Source organism: Colobus angolensis, unplaced genomic scaffold (assembly GCF_000951035.1).
Source record: "Colobus angolensis palliatus isolate OR3802 unplaced genomic scaffold, Cang.pa_1.0 Scaffold26, whole genome shotgun sequence".
Classification (NCBI taxonomy): domain Eukaryota; kingdom Metazoa; phylum Chordata; class Mammalia; order Primates; family Cercopithecidae; genus Colobus; species Colobus angolensis.
The window spans coordinates 3596012-3617296 of NW_012115821.1; the positions used below are offsets into that span (position 1 = coordinate 3596012).

The following is a 21285-nucleotide window of genomic DNA, read 5'->3' on the forward strand; positions in this document are numbered from 1 at the left end:
GTTATCAGATTCTTCTGCATAGAAATGTACTGGTGTCCTCGGCAGCTTCCAGTGTTGTTGCAGAAGGACAGGGCTATAGATTTTCCTAGAAGTGTGAAATAATTCACAAGATTTGCTTGTTATTCATATGGACAGCACATTAATAACACAGGACCCTAGAATCCTGCCTTATCTAGGCTGCAGCCCAGCTAAAGGGATGTGGAGCTGACTCCTTAGATTTAGAACAACATTTTTCCTGCTTTCTGGAAAAAGAAAGGATGAAAAGTGCTATCATATCAGAGAAGACCAGGTATTTGAAAACACCTGAGCTCTCTAAAGGTAAATGAAAACCAATGACTTGGGGGCTACTTTGGGGAAATTTCCTTGTGAATTTGAGGTTATGTGTAAACAAGTTTTATGGCAGCTAGGTAATTGACAAAGATTTCAGGTGTGCTGTGCCATGACCTATCTCTCTCTCACACACACACGACATACACACCGTGACAGATGTTTATGCAGAGAATTTTGCTTCTTTCAAGTGGCTATATAGATGGGCTTCACAATGAGACTTCTACATTAAGTCTAGTATATGCACTAAATATAATTTTATATATAGTTTTCACATTAAAATAACATCAAAATTCTTGAAATATTTCTTAGATGATACCCACAGTCATGAATCTGATCATGTTGAGAAAATGCAGAGAATTAAACATCCAAGAGATGTTGCTAAAGTCATTGCAATTATACTGCACATAATTTGTATTATGTTTCCCAAACAGCCAGTCTAATCACAAAATTTCCTATTTATCATCTTCTTTTTTGGTGAATCCCATAGAGAAGAGTGGCTAACTAATTGAGTTTGTAAGTCATTTATCACCGAGTATGATTTAAATGTAATTTTTCTCTCTCTTTTCCTTAAGTCTGGGTATTACCAAACGTTTTATCTCTGCCTATTTGATTGATGAAACACTGTAGTCCAGTGTTTAATTTACATTTCTTCATCTGAGTGATGGTAAGCATTTTTCCCATGTTTACCAGCCATTTTTATTTCTTTCAGTGAACTACTTAAGATATTTCCTTGTGCTAAAAAATTTAGGTTTAGACCAGTCTATACAATATAATATCATTCGTATTTATAAAGTTTTACATGTCTGTATCTGTAGGCCTGCGTGTACCAAAATATTTTCTGTAAGGATATGTAGAAATATGACAAGGATCATTTCCTCTGGCAATTATGATGTGAGAGGATTAGTGGGAAAGAAAAAAAATGAAGAATTACTTTAATTTGTATTCTTTCTTTGTTAGGTTTGTACACATACGTTTCTTTTGTAAAAATTTTTAATTGATAAATAATTATGGGGTATGATGTGATGTTTTGATATATATTTCTATTATGGAATATATGCATACATTTATATTTGCAACAGATTATATATATTACTTTGATTAAAGAGTATACTTTTCTACAAAATTAATTTTTTAGAAAAAACTTATTTAAAATTAGTTTATTCACTTGAAATTAGTAGGGAAATGACTGTATGAGCTAGTTACCACACATTCCATTGTCTTTAAGGATCAGGCAGGAAATCAACCTGTCAGAGCCCAGTGTAATAATAAGAAATAGTGAGGCTTGTAGGAAACTGGAGTGTCCCATTTAAAGGCATGCAAAGTCAATTTTTTCAATAGTCTGCCGACCTCAGGAACAGGTCTGAGAATGGTTTTTGCCAGTGGGCTGGCAACTGACAACTGCTGCTCTAAACCAGAAAACAAACAAATAGAAAGATGACAGCATCTGCTCTTGGACAGATACATATGATGACTGAATTCCAGTTGTCTTTGTTAGGAGGAACAAATGTAGACAACCATCTTTTATTAGGCACTATAAAAAGCTTTGACAGCTCTTGTATATTCATCCTCTTCTTCCTCTTATGGATGCAGACTTGGATCCCTCACACTCCTGTACATGTTTAGGTGCCGAGCTGGGGACTAAATGCTGTTTCAAAGAGGATTTGCATACAATTCAGAAAGTATGCCTGAAAATGCCATCACTTCACTAAAGATGCTACGCAAGATCCTCTTCTAATAAGAACAATGGAATTTCCCTTTATAAATGTCTTCTGATAAAGTCATGTGTGTTCAGCATTCCATCTACTGAACAAGCTTGGGTGTGTTTAAAAAGAACAAAGCAAGTTTCAAACAGAGACAGTTATGAAGGGACCACAGCCAGCCTTTGTGGCATGCATCCGTGAGCCACCACAGCAATTCATTATCTCAGTATTTCATTGTGTGTGGATGAAAAGTAACAAATGGCAGAACCAAAATAGGTCATCTTCTCTGTCCCCTAAAACATTTAATATTTGTGAATATATATAGGGGCTTAAGCTTTTTCATACTATGCTTGCTCTGGAAGCTCTCTAGATGATTTCCAAGCTGCAGTTGAGCCCAAGATGTCACTGAGATACTATAAATCACATCAGTATAGGATCAGTTGTGTACTGTCTGGCCAGCCAGTCTTAGGAAACACACTGAGCTATCTACAGGCATCACACTATCCATTAACTCAGAAGACTTGAAAGATAATCCTGAGAAACAAATCATAGTACACAGACTCCACAGCATCATAGCCCCAAGTTTATTGCATGGAACTCTGGGGACTAGAGGAGATAAAAAAAAAGTTACGGTTAAAAAGGTTCTAAAAGTTTGGGAAATACTGTGTTCAAGTTTAATAAGTTACTTGTCTGCAGAACTTCTCAGAGCCTTTAATACACTATCATGTTTTGGAAGGCTAAGCAGAGGCTACCATACATAATCTTTCTCATATATATCCCATATTATTCTATGAAAAACTGTTGCTGAATTTCAAACTTCCTTCAATTCTCAAACCTTTTTCTCTACCATGGCTGTCTCTAGGAAATATGATGGTATATGGTCAAGAAAATTGTATCATGTCTTTTCCCAAGGAGCAATCACCAGAAGGAATTTTTGCAGAAGTTCTTGTTCTAGAATAATGCCACTTGAAAAAAACAATTAAAGTTACATCTGTCAAATAAATTTTATTTTGTTAAAAAATAGTTATAAACTGTAAGACTGAATACAAACAGTTCTTGGGAAAAATGAATCAAGCCATTTTATGGATAGATGTATTAACATTCCTTCTAAGCATTTATTTATTAACTTCTCTCTTTTACTACCCTTAATCTCTGACCCTCTCTTTCTCATATGCTTTGTATGTTTCTTGCTCTCACTGTCTGGTCTGTCTTGCCTCCCTCTTGTCAGTCTGTCTTTCTGGGTCTAAGTCTTTATGTATCTCTTCTCTGTCTCATTTGTTGTTATCTTGGGGACTAAGCATGATGAGCCAGGAGCAAAATGTCCTGTCATGTTGTAAGTTTTGTTTCTTCACAGAAATAGCAGGATGACTTTTTCATTGTATTAACTAAAGATTTTTTTGTTTTGTTTTAAACTTGGGTTTTCACTGTTGTGAAAGAAAGTTCTCTGATGTAACCTGGCCTTTTGTTAACACTTTCTCTTGCTGGTGATCCAGTATAAGAAGACAAGAATACCAGGTGAATGTTGCTAGTAATCAGTCATTGAAACGGTCATAATTTACATGGAAGGAGAAGAAAGACTTATGAACTTATCACGGAGACTTTTTCTTAATTACAGTGATGCTAAAATCCACAATGCCTTAAAGGACCTCGCTACTAACAACTAGTTAAATGCACCTCCCCATATTTGTCCACGTCAGAAACAGATAAAAATTACATGACAATAAAATCCTAAATAGAGAAAACTGCACAAAAATTTCACCACTCCCACTATGCTTAAACAATGAAGCTTCAATCATTCTATAAAAATAAAAGCACTGAAAGAACTGCTTCTAATTGCTCCGTAACAATGACCTAAGAAAGCGCAATCATCTTTATGACGTAGAAAGAAAAGGGGCAGGTGTTGCCCAATGAACTGCGTGTTTCTGTAAGTATCCACATGGTTTGGCTCACTTCCCTCTCACCCAGATATCTGGCATCTTATAAGAATGCCCTTGGACTATAACATGTGTTCATGTTAGTTAAGGCTTTGCCTGTGCTTGATGAATGGTGAGCCCTGTAGACAGCCCTGGTTGACCTTCTGGCTCTGCCGTGACTGGCTGTGTGATTTTTGAGCCAGTCACCAAATCTCTCTGGTCCTCAGTTTCCCAGCGAATAAAATAGAAATAATAGGAGGACACACCTTATAGGGTTAGAGTTAGAATTAAATAAGTGTATAGACTTAGAGTAGTTGGGAGAGTGGCACATAGTAAGCCTTAAACAATGGTAACTATTATTTTTGTTATTACTGGTATTAATTATATTCCATTATTTTTACAACTTTGAGATTGATACTATTTTCATGCCCATTATAGATAGATTAATTAGAATCATAGAATGTAACTTAATAAGCCCTCCAGAAATTTATTTTTGTTTGTTTTATATCATTTGTTTGGAAAAATTGTTCTCAAATAAATAGGTGTGTTTTGAGTCGTCATCCTCTTGTTTATGAATCTTTATTTGTTTTTAACTTTTAGTCCCTGATAAGTACTTGGAAATTAATGAAAGGCTGTAGGTAATATTTTTAGTTGTTCTCAAGTAAAGATAATGAGTAGCATGCTCCTTACTTCCATTTTGGGTTACAGATTAATTAAGTAATAATTAGGGTATAATGACTTACCTTCCTCCAGAATAGTGCTAGGCACAGGTTCAAGGATATAATGCTTTTATAAGTATTTATAAATGACTACTTCATAACTTAATTTGGCAAGTGTGTATTTTGGTGTTTTCCATTATTAGAAAATAGAATATCATTTTTGAAACAAAAGAACACCACTTAAAATTTTCTCCAAATATATATTATACTTTTGAATAAGCTGCTAAGGTTTTACCCCAAATTTTCTGTTCTATTTTAAATAATCTGCTCTCAGATTCTCAATCTTAAAGCAATCCAATATATGCTTCTTTTAAAATGATAGCTGTTCTCTTGTTTTTGAAAACACTGTAAAAGGCAACTGACCTGCAATTTCAGAGGAAGACAAACAAGAGCAATTGGAGCATTTACCATGGGAGATTCACTGCATAAGTCAGAATACGTTTAGGACAAACGTGGTGTATAAATTATCAACTGCTGTCATGCAGAGAAGTTGATGCCTGTCTAATCTTAGGGAACTGAGATTGGGAATGCAAGAAACACTGCAAATGCCATAAAGTGGAGAGGGTAGTTAAATAAATGGTGTATCCACCTCTGAAAAACCCATATAGGTATTCAAAATAATTTTTTGAAGAATATGTATTCACTTGGGAAATGGTCATCATATATTAAGTGAAACAAGCCATCCATAAAACTTTGCTACAGCATTTTAGTTCAATAAAATACCTACGATGTGAGTTTGCTCTTTAATAGCGGGGTAAGACTGGAAGGACATATATTAATATGTTATCTTACAATGTAGTAATAATCCCTGGGCAGTGATATCATGGGTGATTTTAGTGCATGTATCTCTGAAGTTTTCAAAATTCCTATTATAAACATGCATTCCTGAAGATTACTTACCAGTATTAGTAATATCCATGATAACTAGTTGGAAGCATTTCCAAGAAAAGATGATGGCTAAAATTCCACCATATTCAATTAATATGAAACGAAACTCATATAAAAATTTCTCTCTAAGGATTATCCACGTTTACTAGTTAGATAGAAAACAGATATTATCATTTAGTAAGCCTTTGACAGGAGTTGGACATTGTGCAAAAAACATATAGAAGATTTCCTTAATCCCCAGAACAATCTTAAAAAGTAGAAATGTCTGTAATCCCTATTTTACAGATGAGCAAACTGAGTTTAGGAAGCAAATTAATCATTCTATCAAAAATACAGACGAGGAAGCTGAGGTTAGAAAGCAAATGTCATTCCATCAAAAATGTCATTCTATCAGTAATAGTTACAGCTGTGATTCCATCCAGGTATATCAAATTTCTCAGTCCATGATGTTAATAACTACACTGAAATTTTAATTTATATTCATAGTTTATATTTAATTTTCATTCAGAGATCTAGGCCACCAAAACAATTTTGATCATAGCAACACAATAGACTTGCCCATACATGCCAATGGATTGAAGGATTTTGGAATAGAATGTTACCAAAAATATAAACAATAAACATGAGAATAAAGAACACTCAATACTTTATTGACTTTTACCTGGAAGACAGAAAGGATAGCCCTTTTGTTTGAACCAACCACACCAAAGAGTTCAGATTTTCCAAAGTCGAACAAAGTTTTCCTGAGATAAAAATATTACTGTTATGTGGCTTAACTTCTCACAAATCTTAGGGCTAGATGCCATTTCCCCCTCTGTCAGCATAAGCAATGCATTGCACTTTGTGTTTTGTATCTAAATCCTAAAGGCAATTCTATTTCTAGATCATTAGAGATAAAAATGAACTGGAAACAAAACGAAGATTTATAGTTAACGGCTTCAAGGCTTTCTTTGGCAAAGAACATGAGAAACCATCATGGTTTTGTTTTATAATGCTTATTGGCTTCTAGGCCAAGAGTTTCTTCTTTAAGAGACAGGGAAATAGCTTTACTCATCTAACTGCCTGCCTTCCCTGCATTAGAGGTGCTCACTGTGTTGACTGTAGAGTAGAGTAAGTAAATAATCATAGTACTAGTTTTTCAACCTCAATACCATTGACATTTTGAGCTGGAGAATTCTTCGTTGTGGGGATTTGGGGGAGCAGGGGTGGTCCTGTGTATTGCAGGATGTTCAATAGGATTCATGGCCTCTACCCACTAGATATCAGTAGCAGCTCCCTTGTTGTGACAAATGTGTAGACCTAAATATCTCCAGACATTACCAAATGATCCCTGGGAGAAATTGCCCCAGTTGAGAACTAGCCCCAGTATATCCCCAAACTTGACTTTTCTACATCCTTTAAAAAACAGTTTGACCTGACCAGGTGTGGTGGCTCATGCCTATAATCCTAGCACTTTTGTAGGCCTAGGCAGGAGGGTTGTTTGAGCCCTGGAGTTCGAGACAAGCCTAGGCTACATAGCACGACCTTGTCTCTACAGAAAATAAAAGAAAAATTAGGCTGAGGGAGAATGTTTGCTTGAGCCTGGGAGTTTGAGGCTGCAGTAAGCCATGATGGTGCCATGGCATACCACTTGGGTGACAGAGCAAGACCCTGTCTCTAAAAAATAAAAATAAAATAGCTTGACCTTCCTATGGCATATAATTGACAGCTGTATATGCCACATAAGCTTGCTCCTCTGGCTGTGATTGTTGGGCAAAGGTTGACGCATTGGCCTAAGTTGGGCCAATCCCATCTTGTCTTCTCAGATAATGTATTAAGACACAGAAACTGAGTCAAATATATGTGTGCCCTGAAGCAATACAATCATGCTGAGAGAGATTAGAGTCAGTACCATGGAAGTAAAAGCCTTATATCATTCTCTAATTTATGAGAAGGTAAAAATAAAAATCTTGAAAAGAGACAGTCTACACAGGAGAGAATTAGGTAAACAGAGATCAGAGACAGTATGTTCCATGAACAAAGAAAATGAGATGACAGCTGCCTGAAGAATTCACAAATTCCAAGAGGTTTGGCTGAATTTCCTATAATTGGTTCACCAAGATTCCTTTATTTTCTTAAAATACTTCCTCTTTACTTGGCCTAGTTTGAGTGTGTTTCTCTTTCTAACCACCTACTGATCCACAATGAAAATACATAACATGAATCGATCTAGAAGGTATCCTTCCTTATCTATATCTAGAGGAAGAACAATGAACACCAAGCCAAGGGATTCAGGTTCAATGTCCTGTTATGTGAACTAAGCAAGTGACTCATTTCTTTGAGTCCTCCTCCTGATTTCTTAAATAAAGGATTTGAAAATCAATGCACACCCAGCTCTAAATTATGAAACACAAAGATGGGAGGAGAGATTTATAGTCCCTTTGCACCTTGGACTCATTGTTTGGCAGTAACATATAAAACTGTCTTAAAGGTGGTGGTCTAAATTTGGTATTAGAGTCCATTATGCTGGGCTGAAGAGTCATTCGAGCCATGGCTTATCAACCATGGGATGAATGGAATGCTATTCAACCCTTCCAAGCCTCGGTGTTGAAAACGGTAGAGAAAAATATATCTCCTTATGGTAATCAGCTTCCATGGTGCCCCCTAATGTTCCCTGCCTGCTGGTCTTCCAGCCCTTGTAGTCTACCACCACAATGAATAGAGGCTGGTGGGTATAACCTGTAGGATATTGTGGAAATAACAAAGTGTAACTTCTGAGGTGATATATAAAGGCTTCTGTATTGTTTTCTTGGATTACTCACTCTGAGGGAAGCCAGCTACCATGTTGTCAGGACACCAAGCTTTTTATGAGAGGGTGTTCACAAGGCAAGGAACCAAGACCACGTCCCAACAGCCATGTGAACAAACCTTCTTAAAACCATTCTGCCATAATCAGTCAAACCTTCAGATCTTGACTGCAACCACATGAGATACTCTAAGCCAGAACCTCATAAGTTTAATTCGTGACCCACAGAAACTACGACATAATATTTTCTGTTTTAAGCTGTTAAGTTTTGGGATCTGTTATATCACAATAAAGAAAAAATATACTGCTTTGTCGAATTGTTGAAAGGATTAAATAAAATAATGCATGAGAAGTGTTTAGCACAGGGTTTGACCCATAATGAGGACTCAGGACAATTCTATTTATTCATCAGTTTTTCTGGAGCACCCAGAGTGGTACCTGGCATATAGTAAGTGCTCATTAAATATGTGTTGAATGAATGTGAGGTGTTGCTATATTTATTATCATTATCACCATCATCATTCTCTATAGCCTTAGTCCAAAATCATTTCCCAAATGAGCTGGACCTTCAAGTGTCTTGACCTGAAAAAATTCCTTTACCCTAATTTGCTCTAAAAAAATTTCAAAATAAAGCTATTTGAAACCCCAGAACCCAGAAGTTTAGTCCATTTTGTGCTGCTATAATGGAATATTTGAGACTGAGTATTTATAATGAATAGAAATTTATCAGCTCACAGTACTAAAGGCTAGGAAGTACAAGATGAAGGCATCAGGTAAGGGTCTTCTTGCCGCATCATCACATGATGAAAGGCAGAAAGGCAAGTGTGCAAGAGAAGTATACACTTACTTACCTTTTTATATTAGCATTAATTCTACCCATAAGGGCAGGCTCCCTGATATGATTTGGATTTATGTTCCTGTCCAAATCTCATGTCAAATTGTAATCCCCAGTGTTGGAACAGGGGCCTGGTGAGAGGTGACTGGCTCATGGAGGCAGACTTCCCCCTTGCTGTTCTTATGATAGTGAGTGAGTTCTCACAAAATCTTGTTGTTTAGTATTGTGTAGTACCTCCTCCTTTGCTCTCTTCCTCCTTTCCTGGCCATGTAAGACCTGCTTGCTTCTGCTTCACTTTCTGCCATGATTGAAAGTTTCCTGGGGCCTCCGTAGCCATGCTTCCTATACAGCCTGTGGAGCCATGAGCCAATTAAGCCTCTTTTCTTTATAAATTACCCAGTCTCAGGTATTTCCTTATAGAAGTGTGAGAATGGACTAATACAGTTCCTCACAGCCCAATCACCTCCCGAAGGTCCCACCTCTCAATGCTGCAATGGCAAGCAAATTTCAACATGGATTTTTTGGGGAAAAAACATTGAAATCATAGCACCAGAGAAAAAAGAATTCAAACTCTGCTGAGGCTGACAATTGTATAACTTTTTAACACTTTGGATGCACCTTGTTCATTATCTGGAACCACAGTAGATAAAATGAGAAATTACATTGTGTTCAGTGAATGCCATATGAACTTTTCAAGAGGTAAAACCAGGTACCTACCGTCGACACAGGAAGGCCGGTTTCTTGTTGTTCCAGCCACTTTTCCAGGTAGACAGGAACACTTTACTGTTTGTGACCTCTCCTCAATGCGATTCTTGTTACAACATCGGTGTGCTGCTATCACTTCACACGTCCCTCCTTCTGGCAAGAGAGAAAGAACAGGGACACTGATTAGAAATAACTCAGTGACTATTCGAGCCTCTGGGAGTACATGTAGAGGGGTTGAGGAAAGTAATTGAAATTATAGAAACAGTTTCCATGAAATATAATTACAAAAGGACTCTCTTCTACTATATGTAATCACAGAGAGGACAGTGCTGTACTTCCAAAGCAACAAAGAATACCAATGCATAGCCCTCAAGATGTGGCAATTCTGGGCTGTAGGTATTGAGAGGCAGTAAAGCAATGAATGCCTGGAACTAACACACTCAATAAAGATGCTGCCTGATTTAAATGCATATTTTGGGAGTCATCTTTTGTGTTATCATCAGATTTAAGATTCTCTGAGCTCTCTCTACTGACAACAACTGACACTCCAGTGATACAGAAGCTACAGTGCCAGAAAAACTGCCCAGAAATCAGCTCTCCCTTCCATTGCCTGACTACTTCAAGGGGGCTAAATAGAAAATCTATTCGGGAGATATTTCCCAAATCTAGACTTCACCCATAAATGAAAGAAAGAATTGCTGGAGAAAATGGGTAGGTGCTTTAAACAATGTCTCAAACTGCAGGCCTGGTCATATAGCTTGACTTAATTGTAACAGCTCATCCATGCATTCATCAGAATTTATTGGCAAACTAATATGTGTCACCCTCCACTAGGTTCTTAGCAGGTGAACTGTCGACTCCGTGTAAAGGCTGATAAGCATCCAGGTGGGTCTTTCCGGTCTACAGGAAATCAGCTAAGCCAGATCTCTAGAGACACACAAAAGATACACCAAGTGACCAGAAAGCAGGAGTCAACTTTCTCAACATCAAGTGTGGAGTTCAGAATAGACCCGGACCACTTAGGATTCTTGGCATTTAGAATACAGTTGGCAAAAATTCACCAAGCATTTGTTAAGCAACTTCTATATACAAATCACTGTGTGATAAACTGTATGGATGAGAATATATCCCCTGTACACAGAGGATACATATGGACACTTAGAAAACATTGTAAAAAAGAAAAGGAGGGAGAAAGGAAAGAGAGAAGACTTAAGAGACAGTTTCATCCTTTCATCCTGTCCTTTGAGAACTGTGTAATGCAGTGATCCTCAGTGCAGTGGTGGCGAGGTGTGATGTTGCTCCCTCCCCGCTAATAATAGCTGGCCAGTTTGGAGATATTTCTGATTGTCATCACTGGTTGGAGCACACTGCTACTTGTATCTTTCAGAAAGGAAGCAGGTCTATGTTAAACATCCCACAATGCCCAGGATGGCCTCCCATAGAAACAATGATCTGGCCTAAAAGATCAATATTGTGAAGAAGTCGAGAAACCCTGGCCTAACATGAAAGAAACACGAGTCTCTGATTTTGAGTAGACTAATTATGTTTCTCTCCATGGGAGGGAAGAGTTCAGGCTTTCACATCAGCCTCTTTTAGTTTGAATCTCAGCTCTGTCACTTACTGAATGCCTTAGTTTCCTCACCTGTAAAATGGGTATAATAGTAACACCTGTATCACAGGGTTATGTGAGTAAAAACAGAGAGAACACATGTAAAAGGGTTAGCGCTGAGCCTGACACATGGTAAAGAGTCTGTATATGCTTCCTATAATAAGAATACCAGAGTGACTGGATATTATTTATATCTTTGTAGGTGCCAACAAAGGTATAAATTTATATCTTTGGTGCCAACAGATATAAATTTATATCTTTGGTGCCAACAAAGATATAAATAACACACTTTCTGTCTTAGAGGGATTGAAAATATGGTTTCTCCCGGAATACTCACTCCTACCTCCCATCCCTCCAACCTCCTCACTCCAACACAAATGATTTTGCCAGTTAACTCTCCTTAGAGCTCAACTCAAAGGTCAGTTCCTTAGAGAATGTTCCTCACTTCCACCATTGTTCATTCTATTAGCACCCTACACATTTCCTGTGTGTAGTTATTCATGTCTGTGCCCTAGCCAAACTGTAAGCTTGATTGGGGTCAAGGTCATCGCTTGTTTCCTCACAGCAATGAATGGGGATTTTTGGAACAAAGGACTGGTGTGGTACAGGTATTTCTCTAGGGCAACCACCTTGGTAAGCTGTGTACAGGAGGAGCTGGAGAAGTACAAGGTATCAAAGGAGAAGAAATAAATGGCTCTTGCAAAACACTGAGTAGAAGAAAGAAGGCTGCAACTTGCTCATGGAAGAGTGCCTTACTATCTCCACATGCACAACACTGGGATTCGAGTGAATGGAATAGGGCTAATCATATATTACACTCTTTAACTCAGACACCTGCAATCATGTCACTTTAGCTTATAATTGTCAGCTACAAATACCCTCAGTCAAGTCAGTAATAGCTAGTTCAACACTTCACGAAAATGCCACTAATTTTAACATCACCTCTTGGCTCTAATACAAGAGTGGAGCAATATTTATGATTGAAAATGGCACAAGGCACATGAAAGCTCTCAGGATATATTTTGAATCTCCTATGATTTACAGTCAAGTCAACAGACACAATGACAGACATGCCAGATTGCCTGACTTACTGCACTGAGTTAAATAATACTGACAACAAGATGGGCACTGAAGGTCCAAAGCCTATACCTCATGGCACTGCTGTCAATGAGAAAAAGGAATTCTTCTCTGCTACTCTTGGAGCTTGCTGCCATTTCTGGAGCTCTGATTTGGATGCTGGACGCTGTATTAATTATACGCATTCCAGCAATGTTACAAGGTATTGTCCCCACTTTACACACGAGAAGCTGAGACTCAGAGGGGTTGAATAACTTGCCCAGAATTGCATAAGTGTGACCCCAGTCTACCAGATTCCAAAACTCATGCTTTTTGCATCTTTTCACAAGTGGTTGTTCCTTGTGGTTGAAAAACTTTCAAGAAAAAGTTTGACACTTGGCTTAGAAACGTTATCAAGGTTAAATATCCAAGCCACCCCTCCTCCCCCAGTTGTGACTCTGACCTTATTCATTTTGTTTGTTTGTTTTGAGATGGCGTTTCCCTCCTGTTGCCCAGGCTGGAGTGCAATGGTGCGATCTCGGCGCACTGCAACCTCTGCCTCCCAGGTGCAAGTGATTCTCCTGCCTCAGCCTCCTGAGTAACTGGGGTTACAGACATGCACCACCATGCCCAGCTAATTTTTTTGTATTTTTAGTAGAGACAGGGTTTCTCCATTTTGGTCAGGATGGTCTTGAACTCCCGACATCAGGTGTGATCCACCGACATCAGGTGATCCCAGCATCAGGTGATCGGCCTCCCAAAGTGCTGGGATTATAGGCATGAGCCACCACTCCTGGCCGATTTGTTATGACTCTCTCTCTCCTTCCCTTTCCTCCATGGACACTGGTTTTGACAGTTACTGCATGAGCACCCTAGGCACATACCCCATGACACTCCCAACAGATCTCTGGCTCACCCACTCCCCACTCCATCATTGCTCAAATGTCACTTAATAAGAGGCACACTTGACACCTGTCTACTCAAAATAAATCATACTCCCCGTAGCCAGTACTCATGAGCTCCCTTGCTTTATGTCCCCTCACTCCCCTGCCCCCAACACCTGTAACTTTCAAACACAGTATATAATTTTCTCAAGACATTATTGTCCATGTGTCCCATTGGAAATCAAACTCCTCCAGAACATGGATTCTTATTGCTTTATGTATTCAACAATGTGTGGAATATTATTATCAAGGTTTAAAATGTGCTTTTAACACATATTTTATTTAATTTTCAAAGTAGTTCAAAGATGGAGGTAGAACTATTATTATTTCAATTTTCTAGAGATGATGCAGACTTAGAGCAAGCAATATAGCCATGCAACCAATGGTAATAATAATAGTATTAAAGAAATTAATCATTTATTGAGTTTTTCCTATGTGCCCAATACCATAATAAACACATCACAAATCTTTATTTTACAGGAGAAGCAACTGTGACCAAGAGTGACTTAGAAACTTGCCCATGTTTCAGCCTACAGAATGGGAGAAAATTTTTACAATCTACCCATCTGACAAAGGGCTAATATCCAGAATCTACAAAGAACTTAAACAAATTTACAAGAAAAAATCAACCCCATCAAAAAGTGGGCAAAGGATATGAACAGACACTTCTCAAAGGAAGACATTTATGCAGGCAACAGACACATGAAAAAATGCTCATCATCACTGGCCATCAGAGAAATGCAAATCAAAACCACAATGAGATACCATCTCATACCAGTTAGAATGGTGCTCATTAAAAAGTCAGGAAACAACAGATGCTGGAGAGGACGTGGAGAAATAGAAACACTTTTATACTGTTGGTGGGACTCTAAACTAGTTCAGCCATTGTGGAAGACAGTGTGGCAATTCCTCAAGGATCTAGAACTAGAAATACCATTTGACCCAGCCATCCCATTACTTAGCATATAACCAAAGGATTACAAATCATGCTGCTATAAAGATACATGCACATGTATGTTTATTGTAGCACTATTCACAATAGCAAAGACTTGGAACCAAAAATTTCCATCAATAATAGACTAGATTAAGAAAATGTGGCACATGTACCATGGAATACTATGCAGCCATAAAAACATATGAGTTTATGTCCTTTGTAGGGACATGGATGCAGCTGGAAACCATCATTCTTAGCAAAGTATCACAAGGACGGAAAACCAAACACTGCATGTTCTCACTCATAGGTGAGAATTGAACAATGAGAAGACCTGGACACAGGATGGGGAACATCACACACCAAGGCCTGTCATGGGGTGGGGGGAAGGGGGAGAGATAGCATTAGGAGATATACCTAATGTAAATGATGAGTTAATGGGTGCAGCACACCAATATGGCACATGTATACATACGTAACAAACTTGCATGTTGTGCACATGTACCCTAGAACTTAAAGTATAATAATAATAATAATAATAATAAAGAATATCCATACAAATTTAAAATGCAAGAAAAAAAAAAGAAACTTGCTCATGTTTTACCTAGCAAGGAGCCAACAGCATTGAGATCAGAACCCAGACCCTCACCCCATATACAGTGCTCTTTCCTCTGTCCCACCCTCACATACATGATGTCATTTCCTTGAAAAAGGGAGAAAAGCTTGGTAACTGGGAAATGACGAATGCTCCATTTTCATTAAAGACTTGCATATAAAGTCAGTGACCCCAGGGCACGTCTTCCTTAGACGCACAGATGGTGGATTTGCACACAGGAGGCCAGGAAGGTGTTGCTCTAAATAACAGGCTCGTCAGTTTTGACAAGTTGAACTATGGCCTCAATTACACATGCTGCTCAGGTACACTGGCGCAGAGTCCAGAACTAGGTCTTGGTGGATACAGTGAAACCCCACAGGATCCCAACAGTTGGAAGATCTGATTGGGCCATGATACCTAAATCTCATTCCCAAAGTTTATGTTGTGACAGATCTAGCCACAGTAAAACGGAGCAATTTAATCTTTCAATCTATCCTGCCCATGGAAGCCTGGACTTGTATTAAAAAAGTAAAAATATTCGCTCTTTGGCAGGAAAATTCACACTTACATAACTTTGCTCTGAAGATACATTTTGTGGGGCTTTGTGGATTATCCAAGGGGGCTCAGTTACCTCCACTCTAAGAAAGGAGATAAGCTATTTTTAAAGTTCAATATAATAATCTATTCTTCACAGAGATTCTTCTGCTAATGAAAAAGTGAAATCAGTCATACTTAGGTGATTATCAGCTATCTAAAGGAAGTATTAAATGACAAATATTTGATTGATACATTATTAACTAAAGGCTAGGCTTTATTCACAGATTCTTTTAGCTTTTACATAATGTACTTTCCTGTTTCAGGGTCCCATCAAAGATACCACATTACATTCAGATGGGTAGATGAATGAACAAAATAAAAAATGAATAACAAATCTGTCATGGATTTCTGAATGATCAAATAATATGGAACCTAACTGAGAAGGGTGTATGCCTTTGGTATAGCAGAGTATATATACAGAGTATAGTAAGCTTGTAAAATACACACCTTCCCCCATTCCTATGTGTTTTTCACTTCTTGGCTATATCAAGAGCCCACCTTTACTTGGGTCCACCCATGATACAGTGAGAAGGTGATCAAATTCTATAAGGATATAAAAGGACATAAAATTCCTGTTACAACCACAGAGATAAAATTTTTCAAGACTCCCTCAGACAAAAGATTCTCCTTATCTATTGCCCCCATCAGCTGGCTTCTTGGAAAAGGAGAAAGGAAACCAAAATGTTCCCCAGAGTTGATCTCATTGAAAGGGAAGAGTTAAGTTTGTCATACCCTTTCTGGAAATTAGAAAATGTCCATTTTAATACAATGTATCTGCATTTTAAGGTTTACCTTGTGAACTATCCTTTCAAACTTAACTGCCAAGGTGATTTCAAACTGAAAATATTTGTCATTGAAATGTCTTTCAGACTTTTCCTTGGTGTCAATGCCTATCCATTTCTAAATTTCATCTCAGTCCAAGTCAAAATGATTTCAAGATGATCTACGGTTTCTCAAAGCTAAGTCATCTAAGTGCTTCCTTAGAAAATGCAGCTCCTTTTTTTTTTTTTTTTTTGCTTATGGAAAATAGCCTCTTTTTTGGATTTCACCCAGGATCTGTAGATCTAAAAAATAAGACAGATGAAGTAACCTATCATCTAATGGCAGAGGATGTAGAATAAAGAACAGGTTAGTATGGAGGTTAATTGTACTACTCAGATTTTCCAGATTATTGTTTCTGTTATCAGTTAATCTGCAGAAAACACATATCTAAAATATCTATAAAATTATTCCAAACCCCTAAATCTAGCATTATAAGGGATCCCATTGTTCTTTCCAATTAGGAGGTAAATGCTGTAATTATCTGGCTAATGCACACTGATCTGAAAAAGTTGGATTTGTTAAATGTACTCTGCTTTCCAGTTCTCTTTCTGCCACAAATCTTCAAAACAGTGGTCTTTCTTCTCATTCCTTTTGCTCATGTTGACCCAGGTATTAACGGGAAGGTCCCCTGCAAAAAAAAAGCTCCATGGGGCATCTCTCTATTTTCCCATCTGCTCTTTTCTCTTGGGTTTATCAGAGCCCTGAATACATTATCAAACCTATTTTTAACAGGAAAAGAAAGTTTCTAATATCCAAAAAAGAGAAAAAGATAGCATTTCAAGATTATTTCTGGCAGCAGCAACTCTGAGCTGGAGAAGTTAAAAAAATGCCGAGTCCAATATGCTCCTAGCAATGATCCCTCCTTCCCAGCTCAATGCATCACTGTCTTGACCTGTACAAGTGAGGAAACAAGGAAGATAAATTGCTAAAGATAATGTTTCTTTTAAAAGGAGTCCCCACTGGTGACAATTATGTGTCATGATGGAAAGGGAAGAAGAGGTTAGGAATGACTGGCAGGCAGATGAGTAAAAGCTTGACAACTGGCATCATAAGCCAGGGTTTGCCCCCAGATTGGATATTTAATAGAAATAGCTCATACCAACCAACTGGATCACTCTGGGCTACAAACTGGGTCAACTTTTTAGAATGGACACCTATGGGAATTTGCAAATGTCCGATCTTTTTCATCTGCCAGGGAATTGGACATTCAGTATTATCTTTTGCTGTTGGTGATTGTATTAGTCTGTTTTCACACTGCTGTAAAGATACTACCTGAGACTGGGTAATTTACCAACAAAAGAAGTTTAACTGACTCACAGTTCCGCATGACTTGGGAGGCCTCAGGAAACTTATAATCATGGTAGAGTGTGAAGGGAAAGCAAGTACTTTCTAAAAATGTGGCAGGAGAGAGAATGCTGGGGAAATGGCCACTTTTAAAATCAGTAGATTTTATGAGAACTCCCCCACCATCATGAGAACAGCATGGGGGAAACCACCCTCATGATCCAGTCACCTCCAGCCAGCTCCCTCTCTCGACATGTGGGATTACAATTCAAGATGTGATTTGGGTGGGGACATAGTGCCAAACCATATCTATCAGTGATTTCATGTCCAAGACAAAGCATAGCCAAACAATTTAAAATTATCACAACAGCAGGTTTTCTGGGAAAGAAGAAACGATGCTAAGTGGGTAGTGTAAATTGGAATATAGAGAATTGCTTTAAAAATAAAAAGAGAGGGAATGTAAACTAAGCCTTGTATATGTGCATGTATGTGGGTATTGCTATGGTGGTCTTCCTGAACCATACTCTGAGTTACATTCTCCTGTGTATGATCCTACATCTCCTACATAATTCTTGTACAATAATATTTACAGTGTGCATGATTTTGATTTTTTAAAAATAATGTATTGCTTTTCCTATAAAGAGGAAGGACAACATTTTTTTCTTTTTTTTTTTTCTGTTTTACCATTATCCCAGTACTAAGCTTGAAATCTGGCACTTGTTTGGTCTGTATAGAGTTGTTGAATGAACCTTTTCCTCAGAGATTCACTTTTGACCCCCATTATATGTTCTCTTAGCAAGCTGAACTTTTCTTTTCAGCATGACTCCTAACTGGAATTACGGGCTTGTTGTCTAGCCTATTTGGCTGGGCGCTCTATGCTGGCAGGAGGACCACATCTTGTTTAATTCTTTATCTCTTGTGCCTGGAATAACAGTGGGCAGTCACACATTTACTAAATTATTAAATGACTGAATGATGAAAGGAAGGAAGGAAGGAAGGAAAGAAATGGAGGGAAGAATAGATGGAATGTAAAGGGAAAGAAAAGGAAAATAGAAAGGAAAAGGTAGAAGAAGAAAGACAGAATATATAAATTAATCCTCTTTTGGGAACTTTTTCTGAACATCCATTATGTGAATATTTTCACAAAGATGAATTTGAGTAAGTGTAGCTTTTGCAAAGATGAGAACTTCCAATATACCTTCTAGAGAAATCAACTTGGGATTTTGGTTTGGGATGGTGTCAAAACATACAAAGGAAAAGCTTTTCACTCTAAGTGAAATAGCTTTAAAATGAAATAGCAATTAAAAGTAACTGTGAGGAAACTTCAGTTCTCATTAATAGGCCAGGATATATGCTTATAGCCAAAGGCAACTTTTGGAGAAAATGAATAAACCATATTTAAAGAATGTTAAGACTGACATGATTATTAGAATCCTTGCATTTCCACTTTATTATAAATGGTTTCTTTAAAAGCTGTAATATGTAAGAAAAATCACAAATTTTTTTCAGAGTCACTTTTACAGGACTTCTTGATCAAAGTTTTATAAATGGCTTTTTTGGAATTCATCGTAGTGGGTGACAGAAATGCATATTTAAGACTGTGTTTAAAATGCTTTATTGACCCAATGGACTGGAAGGAAGCTCTGAGTGTCTTTGTCTGTAAATCATTGACAAGAGAGACACTAATGGATCTTTAAGCATGTTTTGGTTGAGGAGGGCAAAATAGATGCTTGATTTGTTTATGCTTGAGATTAAACAAATTCCCATCCATTCTCTCCCAGGGTCCTCGGGTATGTAGAGGAAAAAGGTAGGAAAACGGAAGAAATTCTGGGCAGGACAACAATGTTTGAGGCAGGGTAGCAGAATGGATGGGATCACAGATTCCAGAGCCAGGCTGCAGAGACAAGTCCTGGGTCTGCTGCTTCCTATTATTTTTCATTCCATATTTCAAGGTTCTTATCTGTGGAATGTGGATGACAGCATCAACTTTACAGGGTTGTTTTAAGAACTACACTATTGCCTAGCTGAGTCAATGGTCTTGGTTTAAGAATAGGGTTGAGGGAGATCCAAAGGGGATTTAGGTCAAGAATACTGCATCCTATAGTAAACAGTAGACACATTATAGCTATTTTTCTAAGCCTTATTTCATTTCAATTCTTGTCCTAATCACAGTAGAATATAACTTATTTATTTTAGATGTTAGCTCAGGGAACTTGAAGGGCATTGATGCTGTGATCCAGTTTCCAAAGACTAACATTGACATCCAGGGTGAATGCCCCGGATTACAATAGTTGTAATAATTCTTATACTTAACAGGTATAAGAATTAAATAAATACAGGCAAAGTGATTATAATAATACCTGGTTCAGAGTAGGCATGAAAATTTACTCTGATATTACTAATACTATTGAAGTTATCATCTTTGACCAGGTCATCATTGTTGGTGGGAAAAATATAACTCTTATTTTTTCCCTTTTTCCACCAATATGGACTACTCCTCACTCTTATCTTTTTACTCTCATTTCAGGCTAATCACGGAGGAACTACATTTAGGCATCATTATCTCCCTGAAATAAAATGGCTAAAAGTAAGGCAATATCACAATCAACTCAACACCCATCCACTAGATTTCTTCAGTTTTTTAAAAGAAGAAAATGACTTATATATTGGATATGTTGAAAGTCTACTGCAGAAATAATTTTTAGTAACCGGTCTACCCCCATGGAAATGCATTTTACCCAAAGGTGCACCAATGAGGTTACAAGAACACACTTGATTCCCTACTGCTCTTTACATATTGTGGAACTTTTACTCTTTCCCAACAAGGATGCATCAGAGAGCATGAGGAAAGGGAACCCATGTAATGGAGTGGACATCAGACTGCCTTTGGGCTACTCTCAGATCTGCCTTCAAATTTTTGTTAAAATAAGGCTGAGGATATATCTTCATTTTTCTATTCTCTGTCCTCAAATTTGCTTGCTTGATGTAGACTTTCCTTCAATCATTCCAAATTAATGCAATCTCAGAAATGAAACAACTGAAGGGGAAGTTTCTACCTCAAAGTGGGGCATTCACCCTGGATGTCAATATAAGTCTCTGGAAACTGAATCACAGCTTCCCTGAGCCAACATCTAAAATGAATAAGTTGTATTCTACTATGACTGGGACAAGAATTGAAATGAAATACGGCTTAGAAAAACAGCTATATCTACGTTCGTTTTAGTGTGCAATATTCTTGACTTAAATCCCCTTTGGATCTCCCTCAACCCTATTCTTAAACCGAGACCATTGACCCAGCTAGGCAATAGTTGATCAGGCTTTCCTTCACCATTGTTATCCTTTAAGGCTGAGAATGACATGGAAACAATTTCTAGAACAGACATAGGCCATGCTATTTTATATGAATAACTCCTCTGGCTATACTAATTTTTCTAAAATTATGTAACACACTGACATAAAAGACAGAATATACTAATATCTAATATAATTTTGAATAATTAACATCACTTTGGTTACTAGCTGGATGATTTGGAGCAAGTTGTAACCTCTAAGCCCTTGTCCCTCTAAGCAAA

At 37.7% G+C, this 21285-nt stretch overlaps 1 protein-coding gene across 2 annotated transcripts in view; it reads right to left on the bottom strand.

Annotated features, from left to right (window-relative positions):
* Positions 1 to 21285, bottom strand: part of FAM19A1 (family with sequence similarity 19 (chemokine (C-C motif)-like), member A1) — a 560030-nt gene that overhangs the window by 124871 nt on the left and 413874 nt on the right. For both annotated transcript variants that reach the window (XM_011947170.1, XM_011947168.1), the window contains exon 3: positions 9888 to 10028. In XM_011947170.1, the coding sequence (XP_011802560.1) occupies positions 9888 to 10028 (141 nt within the window). The remainder of the gene's footprint in view (positions 1 to 9887; positions 10029 to 21285) is intronic.